The 21,712-nt window shown below is 36.6% G+C and overlaps 1 protein-coding gene across 4 annotated transcripts in view; it reads right to left on the reverse strand.

Moving 5' to 3' along the window:
• The window catches only part of FANCC (FA complementation group C), an 85,422-nt gene that overhangs the window by 25,446 nt on the left and 38,264 nt on the right, over positions 1-21,712 (reverse strand). For all 4 annotated transcript variants that reach the window (XM_069002566.1, XM_069002562.1, XM_069002564.1 and 1 more), the window contains exons 5-8: positions 9,845-9,964; positions 8,989-9,053; positions 6,282-6,446; positions 3,047-3,203 (exon numbers count right to left, since the gene is read on the reverse strand). In XM_069002566.1, coding sequence (XP_068858667.1) covers positions 3,047-3,203; positions 6,282-6,446; positions 8,989-9,053; positions 9,845-9,964 — 507 coding nt within the window. The remainder of the gene's footprint in view (positions 1-3,046; positions 3,204-6,281; positions 6,447-8,988; positions 9,054-9,844; positions 9,965-21,712) is intronic.

Here is a 21,712-nt window from a genome sequence, read left to right on the forward strand (position 1 = left end):
CAGGGGATGAGGCCCAGCCAGCAGGGCTTTGGGAAAAGCTGCCTGACCAACCTGACTGCCTTTTATGACCAGGTGACCTGCCTATTGGATGAGGGAAAGGCTGTGGATGTTATCTATGTGGACTTCAGCGAAGCACCTCACTGCAAGGACATTGCGGAGCTGGAGTATGTCCAGACAAGAGCAACAGAGCTGGTGAAGGGTCTGGAGCACACATCCTGTGAGGAGCAGCTGAGGGAGCTGGGGTTGTTCAGGCTGGAGAAAAGGAGGCTCAGGAGACACTTTATTGCTCTGTACAACTGCCAGAAAGGACGGTGCAGCCAGGTGGGGGTCGTCTCTTCTCCCAGGCAACCAGTGACAGGAGAAGAGGACAGAGTCTCAATCTGTGTGTACATCAGGAAGAATTTTGTCAGTGAAAGGGTGGTTAAGCATTGGAACAGGCTGCCCAGGGAGGTGTTGGAGTCACCATTCCTGGAAGTGTTCAAAAAACAACTGGATATAGCACTTTGAGATGTGATTTAGCTGACATGGTGTTCAGTCAAAGGTTGGACTCAATGATCTTGGAGGTCTCTTCCAACCGTAATGATTCTGTGATTCTAAGCTGACAAGGTGGAAAACAAAATGCAGCAAGAACAGATGGTTTATAAAGAAGAAGCTGACAAATTGTAAGCCCTCTCAACCTATTGCACTTTTCTTGCAACACACCTATGAAAGAAATAAAACTACTTTGGAAAGCTCTCTCAGAACCAAACAAACTATAAATGACACGGATTCAATCACGTCTCTTTTTACATTCACAGGCTTTAAAAATCTATGTATGTACATATCTATCCATTTCTGGTAAAGTATAAAATACTAGTATGTGTATTTACTGCAAGTTTAGTTGTTAATGCACACATACAAACCTTAAAGTTACTTCAGGAAGGAAGACATCCACTCACCCATCCAATTCCAAAGAAGCTAAGAGACCATCTGTGATGGTCACTTCCCTTGTTTTTATTACTTCTGAGTAACTACAGGATTTCCAATATTAATTCCAGTTTAACCACAAACACAAACATAATAGCACGCTATATAAACATAAGTTAGTGAACCATCACACAACAATTACTCTTGGAATTAAAATATAGGAGTAGTACATACCAAGTTTCTTTCATAATAGAAGTACAGTGGTTTACAACTATCTGGGTACCTTAGATCTCTAGAGGTTTATATACAGTATGATTACTGTATCAAGATATTTGATTTAGATAAATTACTCTGATAATGCAATTATGGAAGAGCTTATTGAAATTTCCTTCTTATAATGTACTATAATCAAATCACTAGCATATTTCTGCCTGTTTGTCCTCTAAAGGTTTTCTTCCAAATAGAAAAGTAGAAATCTAGTTTTGTCTCATGATTCTGCTATTACCATATCCATAAGGTAGACAGCGCATACATCCTAAAATACCATAATCCAACTGCCAAAAAATGCACATCCACATTCCTAAATAAATACTTATATATCCTTTAGGCAGGCTAAATTAACATATTCTTGTATAATCAGGGCCGACTGATTTAATGTCACACAAGTATATCTTTACAGTACCATGTACATGTTGTACAAAACATCATTATACATTTAGAACATGATTTCTGGATCACATTATTTTCCCTCTATATTGCCTCTCTGAAGCTTCTCATCCTGTTGTTTTTAATTGTTATGCCATCTCCCATTTATGCACCCTCCTTCTTATCAATGCCCATCAATCATCAATATCCATCTGCGAAATGCTCTCCTCTTTATGGCTTCATTCATTCCAGTCTTTGTCCACAGGATGGATCTCTAAACCAGCTTTCAAAGCTGCTGCACTGGTCTTGCCACTCTGTCAATATCTTATTTTGAAAGCACAAAGTCTTTGGAGCAAAGGCAAGTAAAGACAACATAAGTGTGCCAGCACAATAATGTTCCATACTTCTCAGAGATCAGGATGTGAAGACAATGTAAGTGTGAACATTTTTAATAAACAACAAAAAACAACACTTGAAAAAGATACTTGACTTCTTTTTAGGTATTTATAACTTAGATTTGGAGATTTTTTTTTCCTCACCTGGTATGTGGTGTAGTACCAAACACTATATACAACTCAGTTCATCTCTTATAGGAAAATTAGGCACAGACCCTGTATATAGCCTTGCTTGCTGCAATATATATAAATCCGCAGGTGACATATGAAGAACTGCTGACGCCAAGCATTTATGAGATTTGCAAGTATCATAATGGATCCCTACATATGAGACTTGCAGATTCAAAAGGAAGAATATTTAAAGGTAGCATTCTTTTCCCGACTAGAATATGTACTCTGTAAGCCGTTTCATAGGCTGAAAATAAGATACTTTATGCCATTCTTTACTTCTGTCATTTTATGAAACATATAATTTGAGTGCATTGCACACATGCAATTTCACACTGTAATTAACAAATAAATTTACATTTAGTGCTGCAACTAGCTCATTAGTTTGGAAAAAGTATACAGTTTTCTCTTAGGGAAGATTTTTGGTGCTCTGCCTAGTGCAGAATTTGAAAACAAATTTTAATTACAGTTTAGCAAATGTTTTGCATTAAGAATTTTGTCCAGGTTTGCAAATAAAACCAAGTAACAAAGCAGTCCATAATAAAATAATCTACAAGGGGTTCCAACTGTTTAGATTCCTGAACTCCAGGGGCACAGAGATTGAAGTAAAAACAAATTCAAATCCTTCCTGGCCAGAGTTTATAATTTTTTAAGACAGAGGAAGATGCTCAGCACTCTCACCAGTGGGATCCTCATTTTTTTATCCAATTCTTCATCACTGCATGAAATCTTTTTTTCTCTTCTACCAATTAATTGTAAAAATTTTAAAAATTAGTGATCTTTTTAAGACTCAAGATTTGGCTTGCATTAACAAGCCAGATGTCCCATAATGGCCATTTATGCTGACGTATGTCTACATGCTGACATATTTGAAAACTCTCACTCCTGAAGCAGGAAAGAGCAGTATCAAATGTACTACATGTTGCACATACCAGCAACGAGTCTTTCATGACACAAGCCACTTCTTCCAGTGAATTCAACTGAATGGAAAACAACTGGTCTAAAAGATGTAAGGTAGCTTTTTCAAGGCTTGGTAAGTGACGAAGCCAAAGGCTGAAGACAGCTGATTCAGGAAGGGAGATCTTCTTCCTGGTTTAGAGAGAAAAATACTGTTTTACCTGAGTAACTGGAAGGAAGACAAAAAAATGTACTTTTATTTTTTTTTCTTTTTTTAAACATATTGGGGAAAACGAAGGCACAAAGATTAACCTGAAGCAAGAGAGAGAAAATCTTGTTTACAGTAGCCTGTTCAACAGCAAATCGTAATAGCAAAGAATGACAGGAAATCACCATAATCTACAAATACAACTTTACCACATGTGTTTAAAACCTAAAAATTTGGTCATGATGGATCCCATCAAATGGAAGCAGAAGTTAAGTTTAAGTCTGGAGTTCCTTTCATCTCTCAAGAAAGGTCCTGCCCCTGGACCTTTGCGCTCTCTCCAACCTGTACTAGTTCCTGCAGACAGCTACTGACAGATGAGCAGGAAGGTCCTGCATAATATTTCTGCTGTATAAGCAAAGCATTACTTATCTTTGCAGAGGAATAAGGAAAAAACCAACAATAACAAAAATAACCAACAATAACAAAAAGGAGAAAAAAAGAACAAAAAAAGGAAAAAGAAATTACTTAGAGGTAGGTAAGTCTTCAGCCCATCAGCTGACCAGAGCCATTTAAAAGAAAAATAGTTAAGAAGACAAGTTATCTCTTCACCTAAAGAGTTCAGCTATTTCCCAGCTGAAGTAGTGTTGTATCACTACAAAAAAAAGGACACGGTGTGGACCAGCATGAATCGAAATACACTAAACTAACCACCCAAGAAGAGATATCACAGCACAAACATCCTAGAATATTTTTGTAGCTATTGTGATAGTTGCAAATTAAAAGGTCAAAACCAAAACAAGACATAAATAATAAATATTTGCATTGGTCTTAAATCAAGTTAAGATTAAAAAACCTAAAATTAGCCTGGAGACTATATGCAAAGTAAAGCAATTGATAAGAAAGAAAAAATAGTAATGACAGTAGAAAGAATTGTAATGACATTTTAGGATCTATTTTCAATGTATTTCTTTTATCATACATTCGTTAAAATATCAGCTCTCAGAATTCTGAATTTCATTAAAAAGCTTGTATTTTTTCTACTCAATACTATGGAATGACCTTAAAGTGTACTTGTGAAGACAAGAAATACGTCGAAGTATCCAGAACTTCAAAATGGTAAAGCAGTGCTCAATTTCAGGATGCTGTTAATTTATTGAGTATTACTATTAAAGCACATATGCACATCAGAGTAAATTAAGAATGACAAGAGATTACCTAATTATGCCACTACCAACTTTATTGTTGTTTTTGTGGTAGCATGGTAGATATTATAGATATTATGGCAGGAAAAGAAAGCTAATAAGCTCACATAGAGGTGAGAGGTGTTGCAACTAAGATTTAAAAACAATACAGGAAGTTAACTATAGTGATTATATTCCTACAGCTGAACTTGCAGATGGTCCCACTGGGACAATTCAGAGTTCTTTGGAGGCCTGCAAGTGCCCTATTTTCTGGGGCAGGCTTCACCCATGTTCAGAAAGAAGATGTGTTTGAAGCACAACAGAGTTAAGGAGAATAAAACTCAGTTGTCAGAGTAGGGAAAAAATTAAAATACAAGCACATTCACATTAACACCACATGAGTTCAGTCCAGGAATATATCATGCAAAGCATGCATGAGCCTGTATCTGCCCTCAGGGAAACCATGCACTTTTGCTGAGCACCCTGCAAGAGTCCCTTAGTCAAAAGCCATGTGAAATCAGGTATTTTTGCTCACTGTGATAAGCAAGCAGCTCAAAAATTAAGAAAAGAGACATTTATTTCAGTCAGAAGAACCTCTTATGACCATCCAAGGAATGGCCATACTCACAATAGGAAGTGTCAGAAGTCTGTCATGATGGACTGCCCATCCCCTTACTGATACGAGAACAAACCATCTGTACAGAACCTGTGAACTTGCTCTCTCAAAGTCTTCCAAACTTGTGGAGCACATACAGTCAGAAGCCACAAAAGACAAACAAGTGAAAGAGTGAAAGACAGCTCTGTCTTTTTGGGCACATCTTTTACTACAAACCTCCACAGGCCTTTTTCATTCCTTTTCCTCAGCTTCTACTAACATGTATGGAATAGTTACTGTACTTCTCCATTAATTACTTTTTGTCTGGAGTCCTCAATGGATCACCACAAAAATCTTCATTAGAACATCTCAGAAATTATGAGTACAGTGGAAGCAATTAAAACTGATTAAAAAAAGGAGAAAAATGGGTAACCGACATAAAGTATTCTCAAGGGACATTTTCTTGTATAAAAAATCTGTTTATAATATGGCGCCTCAGCTACACGTTGAATAAAGCAATTCTCAAGCAAAAGTAGGCTGTGCTTTCTCTGACATCTTCCCTTTCCTGGCACAGCCAACCTTACTGATGTTCAGCTTCACTCAGCTGGTTTTCATCCATAGACTGATTTTATCAGAACAGTGGGTTTAGTGGTAGCAAACAAGCAAAGCTGTATTTCACAGACTGCTCCTCTCTCAGACTCATTAAAACTAATCTGCTGAAAACCAGGAGAACAAATTGCACAAAAAACAAAAAATCCCAAACCTAAATAAAATTAAAAAACCAAACCAAAAAACCACAAAAAACCCAAAACTAAAAACCCCCCAAAAAACAACAAAACAACCAAAACAAAACAAAAACTACAAAACTAGAAAGAATTATGAAAACATCAAACATAAGGATCTATCTTACACACAGAAAAATTAAAATGGCTCCCAAAATTTCACGTTAGGAATCCTAATATATGACAGGTAAATGACGTTTCTATGAAAAATTATCACAATTTCCACAAAATTTCTAAAATCTCTTGAAGGTTTTAACCTCCTTTTTAGGGAATAGGTGGGACAAAAACCCAGCCAATATTTAAAGCTGTTATGCCACAACTTGTGCATCAGCAGTGTAAAATTCTGCTTTGGCCCACAAGCTCTGCTATTCAAATGCAAAAGTAGTATTTTACTAGAAAGCAGGTATACAGTGCATTCAGCATAGAAACCCAGACAAGAGACATTGAACTGAATTGATAATCTTTATGAAAAAGCAAAACAATAATACAAACCCTGCTACTTACTTTAAAAAGGCCTCATTCACAGCCTCAAGAAACTCTGAACTGAGAATTTCTTTTGATGAACCTCCGTGGTAAAGAAGGAGAGTTTCCAGCAATGGAGTTAGGTCAGGCAAAGTAATGAGAGGCACACAGAAAATGGACACAGCATTCACACGACTAGCTGAAATGCTGAGGGGAAAAATAAACACAGTTCATATTTCAGAAAAGTCATAATTTCTAAACGGTTAAGCTAAAAAAAGGACATTAATTAATCACAGAAGATGAAATGTAAGAGATGCACACTTAACTGCTGAAAAATTATTTACTAGAATGACTGTTGACACATCATTCCTTATTGTGTGCAGAATGTTAAGAAGTCGGATAAAATTTTGATATTTAAATGCTCAAAGCAAACCATGTAAGGGGTATCAACACAATTCTGAATTGAACCCAGTTGTGTTGGTTCTATCACCCCATCCTTCCTACTAGACAGTGCTTTGTCTTTCCCAGTGATGGAAAACTACAGATTCATAGCTTTCATGTAAGTTTCCTGGAACTCCAGAAGAGACAACCTAGCTGCTTTTCAGGCCTCCTGTTGCTTTTTTAACCTCTCTTTCCTCTCAACAGAAACAATTTATGAATCCTGCTGTCTTCAAGTGCTCAGCTGAAAAATTTTTGCTTACAGATCTACAGCCCTACAGCTGAAGGAATATGCAGCACCTTTGGATCTTAATATACGAAGCACTCGTTGGATCTTCTCACTAAAACTACATGGTTGGAAATTATCAAAGACAGTGGAATCTGGAACTTAAAGAAAATATGGAACCTTTGGAACATTAAAAAAATTAAAATGGCAGGGACTACATTTGCAAAAAGAAATCACAACCTTCCCAGAGAATATGTATTGTTTCTAGCACATGCAACTGTAGTTTTGACAGGAAGACACTTATAAAGACCAAGAACTATGAAATACTGAATTCTAGCAAATTAAAAGGTGCTAGATTGTTCATAAAAGGCTTCCCTGAGTTCCTGCAAGTTTCTCCTGATTCACTAAACGAAGTGCATTCTCTGCAAGAACCTGAAACTATTTTCTTTGGGGGGTTACCAGTATCACCCCTGAAGACCTGAGAGGGGAATTAAGATGCTGCTCAGCAGTGTGGACATGAGGTACTAATCATTATCATATAAACAGAGAGAGAAATAAAACATGACGTATTTTCGAAGATGCTCATTTCTGAGTAGTTACCTGATTAAATATGTGTTTAAGTGTTCCTATACTGAAATACTTCAAAATGCACTTTTGCTACAAGTGTTTTTGTAGGAATGGTAATTATTGGGATTATCTTATTGTGCAGCAGTATTTTCCAGGATACACAGACCTGAAACTCTAAATCCCTTTGCAAAATTATGTTTCTAATTCCTTATCCAGGATTAGCGAAGTTTACTACATAATCTTCAAAATATGTTCTTGGCGAATAGTGCACAATGCACTCCACTGTGTACCATGAATTTGCACAGACACTGTCATCTGAGTTTTTTAAAGTATCACTAAATGGAGAAAGGAGAAAATGTACACCTTTAAAAGCGGACTACTTTTGCCTCTGGAATTTGAATAAACAGCCATGTCATAATTTCTACACTCAAAAATCCACCTAAGTTCAAAGTTTTCCCTTTCTCCCAGCAGAAATGCAGTATTCCTCTTCCCAACAATTTCAACCAAGCTAAGTCTATTTCATCCTACTTTTTAAAATGTGGGTGTTTATTTCCTACATGGAATGAAACTTTGTGATACCCCTCATTAACTGTGTCCATGATTTTAATACTATGTCTGTTCTAAACTAATTCAGCTCATTTAACCTTTCCTACCAGAGAGAAGAATAGCCAAGTTTTTGGCTCATGATACAAGAAAGATACTTCAATCAGCTTCTTGTTTCCCGTAATTTTACAAGCTATGTGGTATAAAATAGGTCATAAAACTCCTTTCTTCATAGCATCCCTTTTGACTCTAAGGACAACAGAATGTGCACGGGCATTTTCTTTAATGCAATTAATTAACTGTTAATTATTCCAATTTTATTAATATTCAAATGCTTTTATTTACTTATTATTTTACTATTTAATAACAATTTCATTTAGTTTATTACATGACACTGTTAGTGTAATTATTTAATCACTAATAATTTACTTATTAAATAAGTATTGCTTATTTTTATTTATTACTCTATTATTAATAATTTAGTAAATTGAATAAACTTAAAACAGAAGACACAATTTTAATTCATAGTTTATATTAAAAATATCTATCCTCATTTTTTCTGTTGCTTTTTTAGCTGCAATTCATTCAATTTACATGCAATCAAAAGCATCTACTGACATTGAAATGACCTAATTTTTACAGTACCAACAAAAGGCTATGATCTGCATTTCGAGGTCAATAGAAAGGTACAAATCAGACAGCAAAAAGGCATGATCATGTGAAAAATAGTAACAACAGCAGCATTAAGCAAATGATCTTTGAAGGTCCCTTCCAACCATTCTATGACTCCTAGGTTAAGTATAAACTCTTAGGTGAAGCCCAACTTAACAAGCTCGTCCACACCTTAAATTATCTACATATGTATCCAACACTTTTCAACTGAAGCCTAAGTTGCCCAAAACTGTAAAATGATCCTCACTGAACTGTAATGACCCAAACCAAAACATACCAAAATTATGTTTAGATAACACCTACCTCCCCTGAATGTTAAGTCCATTGAACTGGTTTTCTCTGAGTTCTGTTACTAATGAAACGACCATCTGTTAAATAAAATAAAGATAAATAAAATAAAATACATTACATTTACTGCCAATAAGCAGACATTAGTTGCATGGTTCTCTATGTGACTGATGTACTGTAAAGGTTAATAACTTTCTCTGTTCATCTATTTTGATTTTTTTGATTTTTTAACTGTTGATGTCAAATTGAAGCTCTCCTAATCACTGAACAAACTGTACTGCAAAACGTTATTTTAACACATTATATACTTTATACATTTTACAATTAAAATTATATTCATTTTAGCTCTGCCTCCCCAAGAGTTAAGGAGTTTCAGAAGACCATTACTAATAATTTTTTCATGCTTTATCTAATTCAAGTCAATATATTATGAAATATTATTCCCACTATTTTTATATATCCTAAATATAAGTGACTTTACCTAACATTCAGGGTTCACTTCCCATTTTAAATGCAGTGGATACAGTAAAGAAAACATTCAGAAGTTACATTCTAATACATAAAACAATAATATGATTTTAACTTCATGGGGAAAAATAATGATACAATAGGGGTTTTTTTGTTATAGCACAACAGCAATGGGAATTTTGTTTTTATGAGCATCTATTACAGTGTAATCTAATAAAAAAATTCTCATTTGTCCAGAGATATCCCAATTCATTTCTTCCCTTAAAAGGTTGTAAAAGTAACTGAGGTAAGAAAAGATAAACAAAGTTCAGTTCATGTTCCTTATCACAATGACAGCTCCATGTATGTGCTTATAAACTGGTGATTTATTATTAACAAAATCTCAATTACACAAAATACTTACATTTTTAACCAAGTGACAATAATAATCTTCTGACGTGTAGCCCAGAGCTGATACGAATGTACTAGTTTCAGCTTCGTTACTTTCCCACTTAGAAGAAGAAAGGAGATGGCACAGCAAACTCTGAGAAATCAAGAGAATGGCAATAAAGCACCAGGCTAAAACAAGCTGTGTAAGGAGATATGACAGCTTTTGAACTCTGTCTGGGGTAAGGTCTTTTGATCGGCTGTGGCCATTTCACACCATTGACACAGAAGAGCAGACAGCTCCCACCAAGCATCAGGAAAATGCTGCAGCTGCTACAATCAAACGTGGGTTCACACACACCACACGATTTCAGCAGTTGTCCAATAGCAATGGAGACCATTCAAGCCAAAATCATACAGACCTTTGCTATGTTTCAGTTCTCTGGGAGCCATTTCAATCATCTGTAGTCTTGATCAGTACCATAATCAAGAAAACAAAGTGTGAAATTAACATCTACTTTTCCATTTCACTCTTTCAAGATGTCCTGGGATTCAGGGTCTGGCCTCATAATGTAATTTACTTAATTTCCTCATTATCCTGAGAAGATGATGATAAAATCTTATCTTGACATTTACTTTTCTACCAGTTTCATTAGGAAATGCGTTACATCTCATTAAAACCATTTAAGTACATCATACAATAACCTAAGCAATTCTTTGATGATAGATTCTAAGTCAGACTAATAGATTTGGTACACTGGTTCTGCAGCTGTCTCTGAGCATAGTACTCATGCTTTCCCAGTTCTTCAGCACTATACTACAGCTCTGCTGTCATTTGGACAGACCTTACACCCCAGAACCTTCTCCAGAAAACTCATTTATGAAAACTGAAAGTGCGAAATCTTGAGCAAGTTTTTGCATCCCAGTGTCACAACTGAGCAGAGGTAGTTCTATGTTGATTATCGAACAATCTGCTCTGTATTTCTTACAACTTTCATTTCTTCCTGTTCTCGATTACTACATGCTGATATAACAACAGTTATGTTCCCTTTCTAGGGTTCATTTCAGGGCTTTATGTATCATTGACACTTAAAGGATAAACTAGATTACACTTTATATGTCACTAAGTATGTAAAATTCTTTGTAACAGAGGGTTAGGATTAGTATACACTGAAAAAGACCTTCATTTAAAAAATATATTATTAAAAGAAAGTTCAGATGAATGCTCTGTGACTTTCACGGGTTTAGACTGCTTCATTCTATGTATTCTTATTAATAAAAAGAGGAACCTGATGAAAGGTTTTGAGACCAAAAAAGACAGAAATCTCATTAACTCATTTCCTCCTTTCAAAAACTCAAGTATTTATACGTGCTTTTGTTGAACATCCCTAAGCAACTGCTTCAGAAGTCCTGGATTTAGATATATTCAATCTATGTCTTCCATGTGTGATTGATGTGAGAGAGAAGAATCAGCAGAAGTACACCAGAGGTCTAAGAAAATTCACTGCTATCAAAATAAGTTACAAGCATTTGGGATACCTTATTTATCATACTCCAGGATTCTTTTACTACCTTGAAGAGTTAAAATGTTAAATTTTATGTTAAATGCCTAAATATCCTTTTCCTTCATTGTAAAACCTTTTTTCCTAGATAGCCCTCAACAGGAGAAACTGCTCTTCTATTGCTGTTCAGTGAATTCCCTAAAACCAAAGAGGAGGGAAGATGCTGTTGCAAAACAGAGTTTCAAAGTAGTAACTTACATTCGATTTTTGCATTCTTAAGAAAAAGCAGAAAAGAGCAGATTTTCAAAATGTACAAGCCTCTTAATATGTCAAAAGTGAAAGCTAAAATCTATTAAACTGTACAAGATAATATTTTTATTGTCTTTTGCAACTATTACTAAAGTTAAATTTTCTTTTCAGAACATTATCAAGGGTTCAGACAATTAGTTCCTACAAAATAGGACAGTTTGCCAAATAGAATGAGACAAGGGACCAAACTGCAAGCTGAAAACAAAATAAAAGAGGTGTTACAACAACAAACCTGGGATCCCACTTTTGCTAGAGGTAAGGAAGGGGCTTGAAAAGTACAAAGTCTATTGGATTGCTTAGTGAAAGATTTACAAAAAGCTTGACCAGTGACAACAAACACAAAAATCTCTGAAAAGGATTTGACAGGTTGACATGGCAGCGAATGACAGCTAAATGAGAGAGTAGCTTAAAACCCCATATATTCACCTGTAACACTACAGAATTTATTATCTAATGACCCTTTCTGTAACCAGAATTTTCCTAAAGATAAAAATAATCAAACACCTTTTGTGAAGAGTACTTTCAAAAGTACTTTCTCCCTACCCTCGTGTAACGGCCAGTGTTAACCAAGTGATAGAAGAAAAGAGAAGACAAAATTACTTTACATCACCAGTGTCTGCATATGTCCTACAACAGTCTCCTGGACTGTTTTTTGGTTTGGTACTGTTTTATGGTTTTGTTTGTTTATTTACTTGTTTGTTGTTTGTTGTTTCATTTTCAATTTACTAGATCCATGCAAGGAATTTGCAGACTTTTTTCTCTTGAAATGTACAAAACCTCTGAACAGCCAGAAGGGGGCAAGGGAAACAAAGGCAAGGAGATACTGTAGTCAAGATGAAAGGAGCTATTAGGTATATATAAGTCAAATATATTTAATACCTATTAAAGATGGAAAACATTTAAAATCTAGCTCTATGTCTTATGTATTTCATTTTACTGACACTGTTGCAGTGGAAAGTCTGAGACATCCCTACATGCAACAAACGTAAGAGATTTGTTAACGATAAGTTAAAGCATTTGTCTTTTTCAGTTTACAAGCTTTCTTGCTCTTAAAAGCTTTTCCAGTTAGAACATGAAAATATAAAAGAAACAAACCATTCCATGAGACACTCTCTAATAAGAAAATATGACTGAGAGCAAAAAAAAAAAAATCAGGTAATTCTTTTCTTATAGTTGTCCATCCTCTTTCATCCTATATATCATTAACTTGATTATCAAAAAGACAGTGCAAACCAGGAATGGCTAATTTTTAACTAAATGGCAATGAAAACAGTTGTGTTTGAAGTTCACAAAGTTTAAAATCCAGTAATTCTCAGATCTAAAGCATTATTTCACATAATAGTGTAGAATTTGGTTAAAACTAGCTCCAAGACTCAGTGTAAAACAACATTCTCTTCCATTTAAGTTTCTTCATTCATTTTTGAAATTAACTCTTTCAGAAAGTACTACAGAGAAATCTAAAAGATTTCAGATTTTCTCACATATACAGCAAGCAATACAAATATTCAAACACAGTGATAGATTCCATTATTACATTATGAATCCCCCCCAAAAGCATTTTGGAAAATCAAAAAACATGACATATTACACAGCCACAGTATGGGTTTCTGGGATCAGAGAGACAAGTAATTTGATCCTGATGACTTTTAAGCAATCATTTCAAGATCAGTATCTGCAAGGTATTCAAGTACATGATAAAAAAACTGTCAGTACTAAATGCACTCCTGTATTGATGATATCAGTCACAGATCCTGCACTACTCCAGCAAAATTAACTGTAGATCTACATAATCATCAGTTATTCCTGGCAGTGAATCAATTACCATTCACTGTCTAATCCACTAATACCACATTCTACAAGCCAGGAAAGTGGATCAATCTGCAGCAGAAATGCTGCATTCAAAAGGAAAAATAACAAGGTGTCTTTTATTTTTGCATTTCCAGAATCAAGGTGGCTGATTTGGGAGAATGAATACGAGTCAGGCATACTGTAATATCAGAAGTGACTTTTTTTTCTTGATTTCTCTCACCACTGAGTAAGTAAGAAGGAAACCACCTTGGTTCTAGTTGCAAGAGAAGAAATCCATCCCCATGGCCTAGGACTAAAGTTCTGTGACGAACTCCCATTCAGCCTGAAACTGAATTAATGAATAATAAAGCCCTCACAATGACCAGCTTCTCTGAACAACCTTGCCAGTCACTTTATTATATTGGTGCAATTTATACTGAGTAATACTGCAGAAAATCCAAAATCTACCAGTGCAGAGAGATTTCTAATATCTTTGACAGGCAGATAATCCTATGAGCATTATCATAAAGGCATAAACTCATTTCTTTATCAGTGTAAGCACATTGGTTCATATCTACAAGATCCTATAGTGGAGGCCTGATTTAACATTTACTCCTCTGACTTGCAGATTTATATATAGAGAGGCTATCCCAAATTAATTCACTCAGGAAAGTGGAAGGAATGAGAACAGACTTGAAACAAAAGATTTCTGAGAATACAAATGGAGAAAACAAGTGACTGTTTTGCTGGTTATCACCCCATATATCTGTCAGTAAAGCTATCCTACAGTAAAGCTATCCTGCTTAACTAACCAGGTCTCCTTCTCTGACAAGGAGATATGTTTACTGGATGAGGAAAAGGCTGTGGATGTTGTATACCTGGATTTTTACAGATTAATGGAATCATGTTCTGAGTGGGGAATCATCTGCGGAAGGGATCTGCAAGGATCATCGAGTCCATCTCCTGCCCCTGCACAGGACATCCTCAAGAGTCACACCACGTGCCTGAGAGCATTGTCCAAATGCTCTTGAACTCTGTCAGGCTGGTGCTGTGACCACTTCCCTGGGGAGCCTGTTCCAGTGCCCCACCACCCTCTGGGTGAAGAACATTTTTCTAACATCCAAACTAAACCTCCTCTGACACAACTTCATGTCATCTCCTCGGGTCCTGTCACTGGTCATTAGAGAGAAGTGCCTGTCTCTCCTCTCCCCCCTTCATAAGAATGTTGAGTACCCCAATGAGATCTTCCCTCAGTCTCCTCGCTGAAGACCCCAATGAGGTCTCCTGTCAGTCTCCTCTTTTCCAGCTAAACAAACCGAGTGACATCTGCCACTCCTTGTATGGCTTCCTCTCTAGACCTTTCATCATCTTCATAACTTTACTTAAGTAAAGCCTTTGACACCATTTCCCACAGCACTCTTCTGGAGAAAATGGCTACTCATGGCCTGAGTACAGCCTTTGTGTGTAAAACTGGCTGGATGGCCAGCCCAGAGAGTGCTGGTGAATGAAGTTACATCCAGTTGGTCTCCAGTCACTACTGGTGTTTCCCAGGGCTTAGTGTTGAGGTCATTCCTGTTTAACATCTTTACTGATGATGTGGATAAGGGGAACAAGTGCATGTCACAGCCCATTGATATGGGGTGTTATGCTCATTATAGATCCTCATCAGGCTGAACAAGACACCAGACCATGTGTCAGGAAACTCATATTTTATTGTCCAGTTGTCTTAACTACAGCAACCATCCCACTGCTTAGACTGAAAAGATGTTGGCTAGCAAGCCCTTAAATACTTACAAGACGTGCTGGCTAGCACACCAATATTTGTGGCTCACAAACCACAACACCCTGACTCAAAGGTGGTGGTTGACAAGCCATAACATACCTCCACTATCTCCCCACTCCCACAACAAAGTTCAGTATGGAGTATGGGAATAGGATATGATTTGCTGAGGTAAAGCAAGGGAAGAAAACAAATTGTTATCTCCAGACCTTAGATCTCACAGTGGTCCTGTCATGTGGATGGTCCAGAGCTAGGATATCAAGACAAATAAAACAAAAGAGAAAGAGAGGAGAAAGAGAGAAAAGAGAAAGAAAGCCAGAGAAAAAATAAAGAGGGGACCTGATTCACTCCCTTTTATAGTATACCTGGTACATGCCTTTTTATGTAAATTAGACTTGTCACACAGTTTTGTTCACTCATGCACAGCCAGCCCTTCTCCAAGAAGTGAGGTGGGGGTGGGGGACTGAGTCTCAAGGCAGAATAGGAACTTGGCTCAGAACAGCACTGCCCCAGCTCCACGGATCCTCTCCTCCAATTACACCTTTCCTGTAGCAATACTCAGAATGTCTGAGACAAAACATGCTCAGATCTGATCATCTACAGTGCCCCCTCAGTCAGTCTGCAGATGAAACCAAGTTGGGTGGGAGAGCCGATCTGCTGGAGGGTAGGAAGGCTCTGCAGAAAGATCTGGACAGGCTGATTCAATGGGCTGAGGCCAGTGGTATGAGGTTTGATATGGTGAAGTGCTGGGTCCAGCCTTTGGGTCACAACAACCCCAGGCAGCACTACAGGCTGGGGCAAGAGAGACTGGAAAGCTGCCCAGCCGAAAAAGGACCTGGGAGTGCTGGTCAACAGTGGCTGAACACAAGCCAGTGTGTGCACAGGTGGTCAAGAAGACCAATGGCATCCTGGCCTGTATCAGCAATAGTGTGGCCAGCAGGACCAGGGCAGTGATTGTCCCCCTGTACTCAGCACAGATGAAGCCACAATTTGAATCCCAAGGCCAGTTCTGGGCCACTTAAGACAAGAAGGACACTGAAGTGCTGGAGTGACTCCAGAGAAGGACATCAGAGCTGGTGAAGGGTCTGGAGCACAGGTCCTGTGAGATGCAGCTGTGGGAGCTGGGGCTGTTTAGCCTGGAGAAAAGGAGGGGAGACCGTACTGTTCTCTACAACTGCCTTAAAGGCGGGGGCAGCCAGCTGGGGATTGGTCTCTTCTGTTACAGTCTCAGTAAAAAGTGACAGGACAAGAAGACATGGTCTCAAATTGCACCACAGGAGGTTTAGATTGGGTATTAGGAAAAATTACTTCATTGACAGGGTAGTCAGGCATTGGAATAGGCTGTTCTGTTGGTGGTAGCATCATCACTTCTGGAAGCGTTCAAAAGGTGTGTAGATGTGGCACTTGGGGACATGCTGAGGTGGCAACATGGCAGTGCCGTGTTAATATGGGACTTGGTGATCTTATAGGTCTTTTCCAACCTCTGTGATTCTAAAGAGGACTAAGCAACTAACACAGTTTTCACATAAGCTAAGCTAAGTCTTTTGATACTCCTCTTTAAGTGATGAAGGCTGATTTCCATGCGCTTCAAGAGGTTTGTTGAGTTACTCCGTAACTTTTTTTCTCAGAGACAATCATGTCATGAGGCATATGAATCTGTGAAAGCCTGGAAATTACTCTTCTGGAACAGACTTGTCCCTCCACTTATTTAAGTAAACACAGCCCAAGACAGATACGACTCAGCTAGTGTCCACCAATCCAGCAAGGCAGGAGGCACTTTAGTCTCTGATACTGTACTTACCAAGCAGGGGTGCAAAAGCTCTTTTACCCCTTCTCTTTCTGAAATAGCCAATATTTTCCTGTACATGTCAATAGGGAAAAATACAGAACCTTGAATTAAAGGCTCAATTACTTCTGAAATTAGACATCAACACATAAACAGAACTTGATTTTTATTACAGGATGGCAAGTTTTATGCCAGTAACTCTATTTGTGTAGCAACTGTCCTGGAATTTATGACACAGTTTCAAAGACATTCCAGGGGAGCCAGATAAACCAATATATTTCTGGAAACTTCTCAACACACTCTTTCCAAAATATTTATGGTTCTGAATGTCCTCAGAAGCAGATGTGAAAATCAACAGCTCCAAAGTATTTTGAACAGCCGAGATGGATGGTTTCACTGGGATAAGCCATTCAAACCTGATACTGATTAAGACTTCCCAATGATGCTACTGAACTCTTTTTTGCCATCTTGGATGAGTCTATCAAAGCAACAGAAGAGTAGGACAGAACTGATTAATCTATCGTTTATTCTAAAGAATACTTAAGTACATTCTCCCATTCTCCTTGTAAACAAAGAGTGCAGTGAGTTTTTGAGAAGAGACCATTAATGACACTTTGTTGAAAATTATGATCTGTGTGAATCTGTTGGAGTAAGTATGGCACAGATACCCAAGGGGAAATTTCTGAAATCTGGTCAAGTAACAGGTTTATTTCTGACGTTTCTATCTGCTTCAACAGGAAACAGATTTCCTCAGATCTGCTAAAAAAAAAGCAGGTATAATATGAAAAACTACATCTTATTCAGAGGAAGCTTTAGAAGTAAGTGCTATTTCTTATTCACATTTAACCAGATTTTGGAGAGAATTTCTTGTATGTCAATGATTTCAATAGTCTGTGCAGCAATGTTGTTCTTAGGTGTTTCCTCTACAGCCAGATGGCCCATTGCTTTCAACACAAGTCTAGAAGACAAGAAGTCAAATCTATTTCCAATCTGGCTAAAAAAGTACTTAGAAACTGTATAATTGATTACAACATTAAAGATAAATCAGACAATATTTCCAGTCATTATTAAAAAAAATTTAAAATACTATATAATAGGTTTTTTCTAAAAATACTACATAATAGGATTCTAACAGGCCACATTACTTCCTAAATCATTTAAACAAAGTCCTCAGTAAATAAGATATACACATTGTTCTAATTTATTTAAATATAAATTAACTTGTTTGTTTGCTAGCTTTCAGCAGCTCAGACCAAACCAAACTCCTGTAAATATTTTTTAGCCACATTTTCTTAGAAGTCCTGCCCAAAGGCCTATGAGTTTTATTGTGTCCCATATCCTCTAGATTAAATGACTGACAATAAAACACAAACAGGTTTGGTATTTTTAAAACCTTCATACTATGAAATAAGCAGCTAGTTCTGAAGAATCATAGTGGCTAAGTCTGTAAATGACAAAGCAGCACGTTCATTTAGAGACCATTCCACCAACTGTTTATGAAATCAATTCTGTGAGTGGGATGCTGACATAACACAATTCGTATTATTTCCACACACTTATCCATTCATAACAAAGTCTGTGACTTTTTATTTTCCTTCTAAGACCTCTTGCTCACTTGCTCTGTGGCTCCAGTAAAAGACAGAAAAATAGGTTTCTGCAGACCAAAATCAAAATGTAAAAGAATATAAGGTATCAAACATCATAGAGATTTAAATATAATCTAGCTTTCAAAGCACTGTTTTACTCAAAACAATTCTGTTTTCTCAACATTTTATAAAATTCTCGGTGTATCAATTAGAGGAAATTACATGCTATATATTTGTGAACAACAACTATCAGTATGTAAGAGCATATTTTATACACTAAAAATATAGTAAAAAATTGTTAAAAATATCTTTAAATATACCATCGATAATGTAACCAAAATGTGCAATTTCTCCTTTAAAATTGGTAAAAGCACATTTCAGACAGACAAAATGTTATATTACGTACATACATACATACGTTTCAATGATTAGCTAGTCAACATAACCTGTTTACTTTACCAAACGGAGTCTATTCCAGTAACCACTCAGAGCTTCTGCAAAAAAGAAATCACTTCAGTTTCAATTAACATTAAGAAAGCTTGAAATCTTCTTAAGTAATTTAGTTAATTAGGGCCAAAGTCCCTAAGTATAGGGCTAGGAGGGGTTTCCTTCCTATATTTCTTTCTGACATTTACTGTCAGGAAGTTTTCTTACTTCAGCAGAGTTTATGGATACATGCATCTACGGGATGGTTTTCATTAGCTAAATTCTATACCAGCACACTAAATAAAACTGCTGGCCACAAGTATATGTTCTGGATTTACTGAAGCTTCTCATTTTTGTCCTTCTTCACTTGGAAGGAACGTCTGACATATGCCTGCATCTAAATCTCCATTGATAACCATGACAGACTAGCTGATCATAAACAAATTATTCTGACTAGACTGAATTAATTTTGCTTTTGTGTTAAAAACAAAAACCCCAGGAATAATACTATTCTTTCAGAAAATTAATACACAGATTTCATTGCTTTTCACATATTCCCAGACACAAAAACACAGATTCTGTGTTCCATACTATACCTGATGTAATAGAGCCCTTAACCCTGTTCTGTCCCTGAAGAACATAAGCAGGCTCATTTTCAGTCAGTGTTTGCAGTAAAGCTGCTTTAAATGCTCTTACATTAGGCCAATTTCCTTAACTTTGTTTTAACAACCGTAACTACAATTTGCTCTTTAAAAATAGTAAAAAAGTATGGCAAAAATACCTTACAGGACCATGAAAACCTACTAGAAAAACTTAACTGAAAAAAAGTCAAAAACCCATTGAGACAAATATGCTTTCTCTTTAAAGTATGCTATGAACTGTATTACTCTTGCTCATACATGTAGCTTAGTAAAAAGACTAGGCTCATATTCTACCTCTGTTTCCTAAAACGGATGAAAAATGTTACACGATCCTCATTTCCAAATGAAATGTGGAAAAGAAAATTATGGGGAAGGGAAGGGAAGGCTGCATTGTTGTTCCCTCACCAATTCAAGCTCAGTTACGTTCTGTGACACTGCTACAGTAAAAACATGTTGCACTACTACTGTGGCTAAGGCCATGCATCTTTTTAATGGATGAGTTCCAAAGCCTAAGCTCCATCTGCAAGTCACTAACAAAACCCTCAGATATCATAAGAAAGAAGCTAAAGAACTGTCGGGCTGGCAAGCTTTGAGTCTGCTCTTGGCCTCAGACAGGAAAAGCAGTTTCAAATCTCCTTCCCTTTTCTCTCTCCTTTCTCTTTAAGAAACACCCACCTAGAAAGTGCTATTACTCTTTTTCTTAAAAGAGGGGAGACTTTTGATGCTGAAATAAAACACACATTTACACTAACTTACAAAAGGAAATTCAATAGCTCTACTGGAGTCAACCATAAATCTTTTTTCTTTTTTTTTAAAGCTCTCTGGTTTAACTAGCCAGAGATTTAGAATTAATTTCCTTCTGCCCTCCACAATTTTCAAAAGCCAAAATACAAGCTTCCCACTGAAGAATTTCTTAAATCCACACAAAAATGATGTGGAAAAGAGGGATGAATAAGTTTAGAAAGAGTGGATGGATTGTGAAATTGTTTCACTTTTAATGAGTTCCATAACTTCTAGAAAAATTATAATCTCAAATTTATGCTTTTTTCAATGAATGTATGTACCCAATGTCTGATTTTTATATTTCCAATAGGTACCCACTGCAAATACTACACCTAATTTATACTGATATTCAGGAAAAATTACTTTAATCACTTTGGGTTTGGATTTCCTATGTATCCCATTAAAAGTTTAAGGGGACAAAAATGTCCACTGAACTTCTCAGCAAAAAAAGCACAAAATACACCTATAATGGTGATACAACAACTGCTGGTCACAGTTATGTTAGATTGAGCAAAAGTATCTAATGCCAGTAGAATGTCTTCAAATAGAGACCTTTTTTTATGTCTCAGCAACAAATCATTATTCTTTACTAGAGCCACCTGGCACAACTAAAGTGCTCTGAGAAATGTCAGTTGGCTAGCAAATTGTGACACTTGCTGTTAAAGCTCAAGCAGCTTTGCAGGGAAGTAGAATTCTTGGTTTCTCATTTTGCTCTTTGACATACTTAGCTTCTGTTTATTTTGGCCCAGAAGCCAAGAAATCCTTTATAATCATGTTAGCTTGGCATTGTTAAAGAACTATATTGGAAGAAGAGAGGTCTATTTTCTCCCAGCCCATTCATAATATCGTTCTATTTTCAACCAGAAGACTATGGTAATGCTTGCAGATTTGAAAACATTGCAAATTCACTTATATCCTACCAAGGTAACTATCTACAGGTGACCAGAGAAGGTCCAAATCAGCTTAAAATGCTGATTCTCAAAAGAGCTAGTGAGAAGACTAACTAATTATTTAGACGTATAATCTTCAAAATGTTAGAAATTATCAAGAACTCCCTCTGGCTGACTTTACAAAAACTGAAAGAGCAACAAACAGAAACAAGAATACTGGCAGTGAACTCAGTAAAACTTCAAGACAACAAGGATTAGAAATCATTTATGTGCTGTATGTGAAAAGCCATCTTCATTTTCTCACTATGTTAAAATGCTCCAGCCCCTGTCCCTTCTTGTACAAATAGGTTTAACATCTTTTATCCCCCTCCCATCCTTTGTGAACTAAATTGTTTTACAACATATTCTACTAGA

Source organism: Aphelocoma coerulescens (assembly GCF_041296385.1).
Source record: "Aphelocoma coerulescens isolate FSJ_1873_10779 chromosome Z unlocalized genomic scaffold, UR_Acoe_1.0 ChrZ, whole genome shotgun sequence".
In the NCBI taxonomy this organism is placed as follows: Eukaryota; Metazoa; Chordata; class Aves; order Passeriformes; family Corvidae; genus Aphelocoma; species Aphelocoma coerulescens.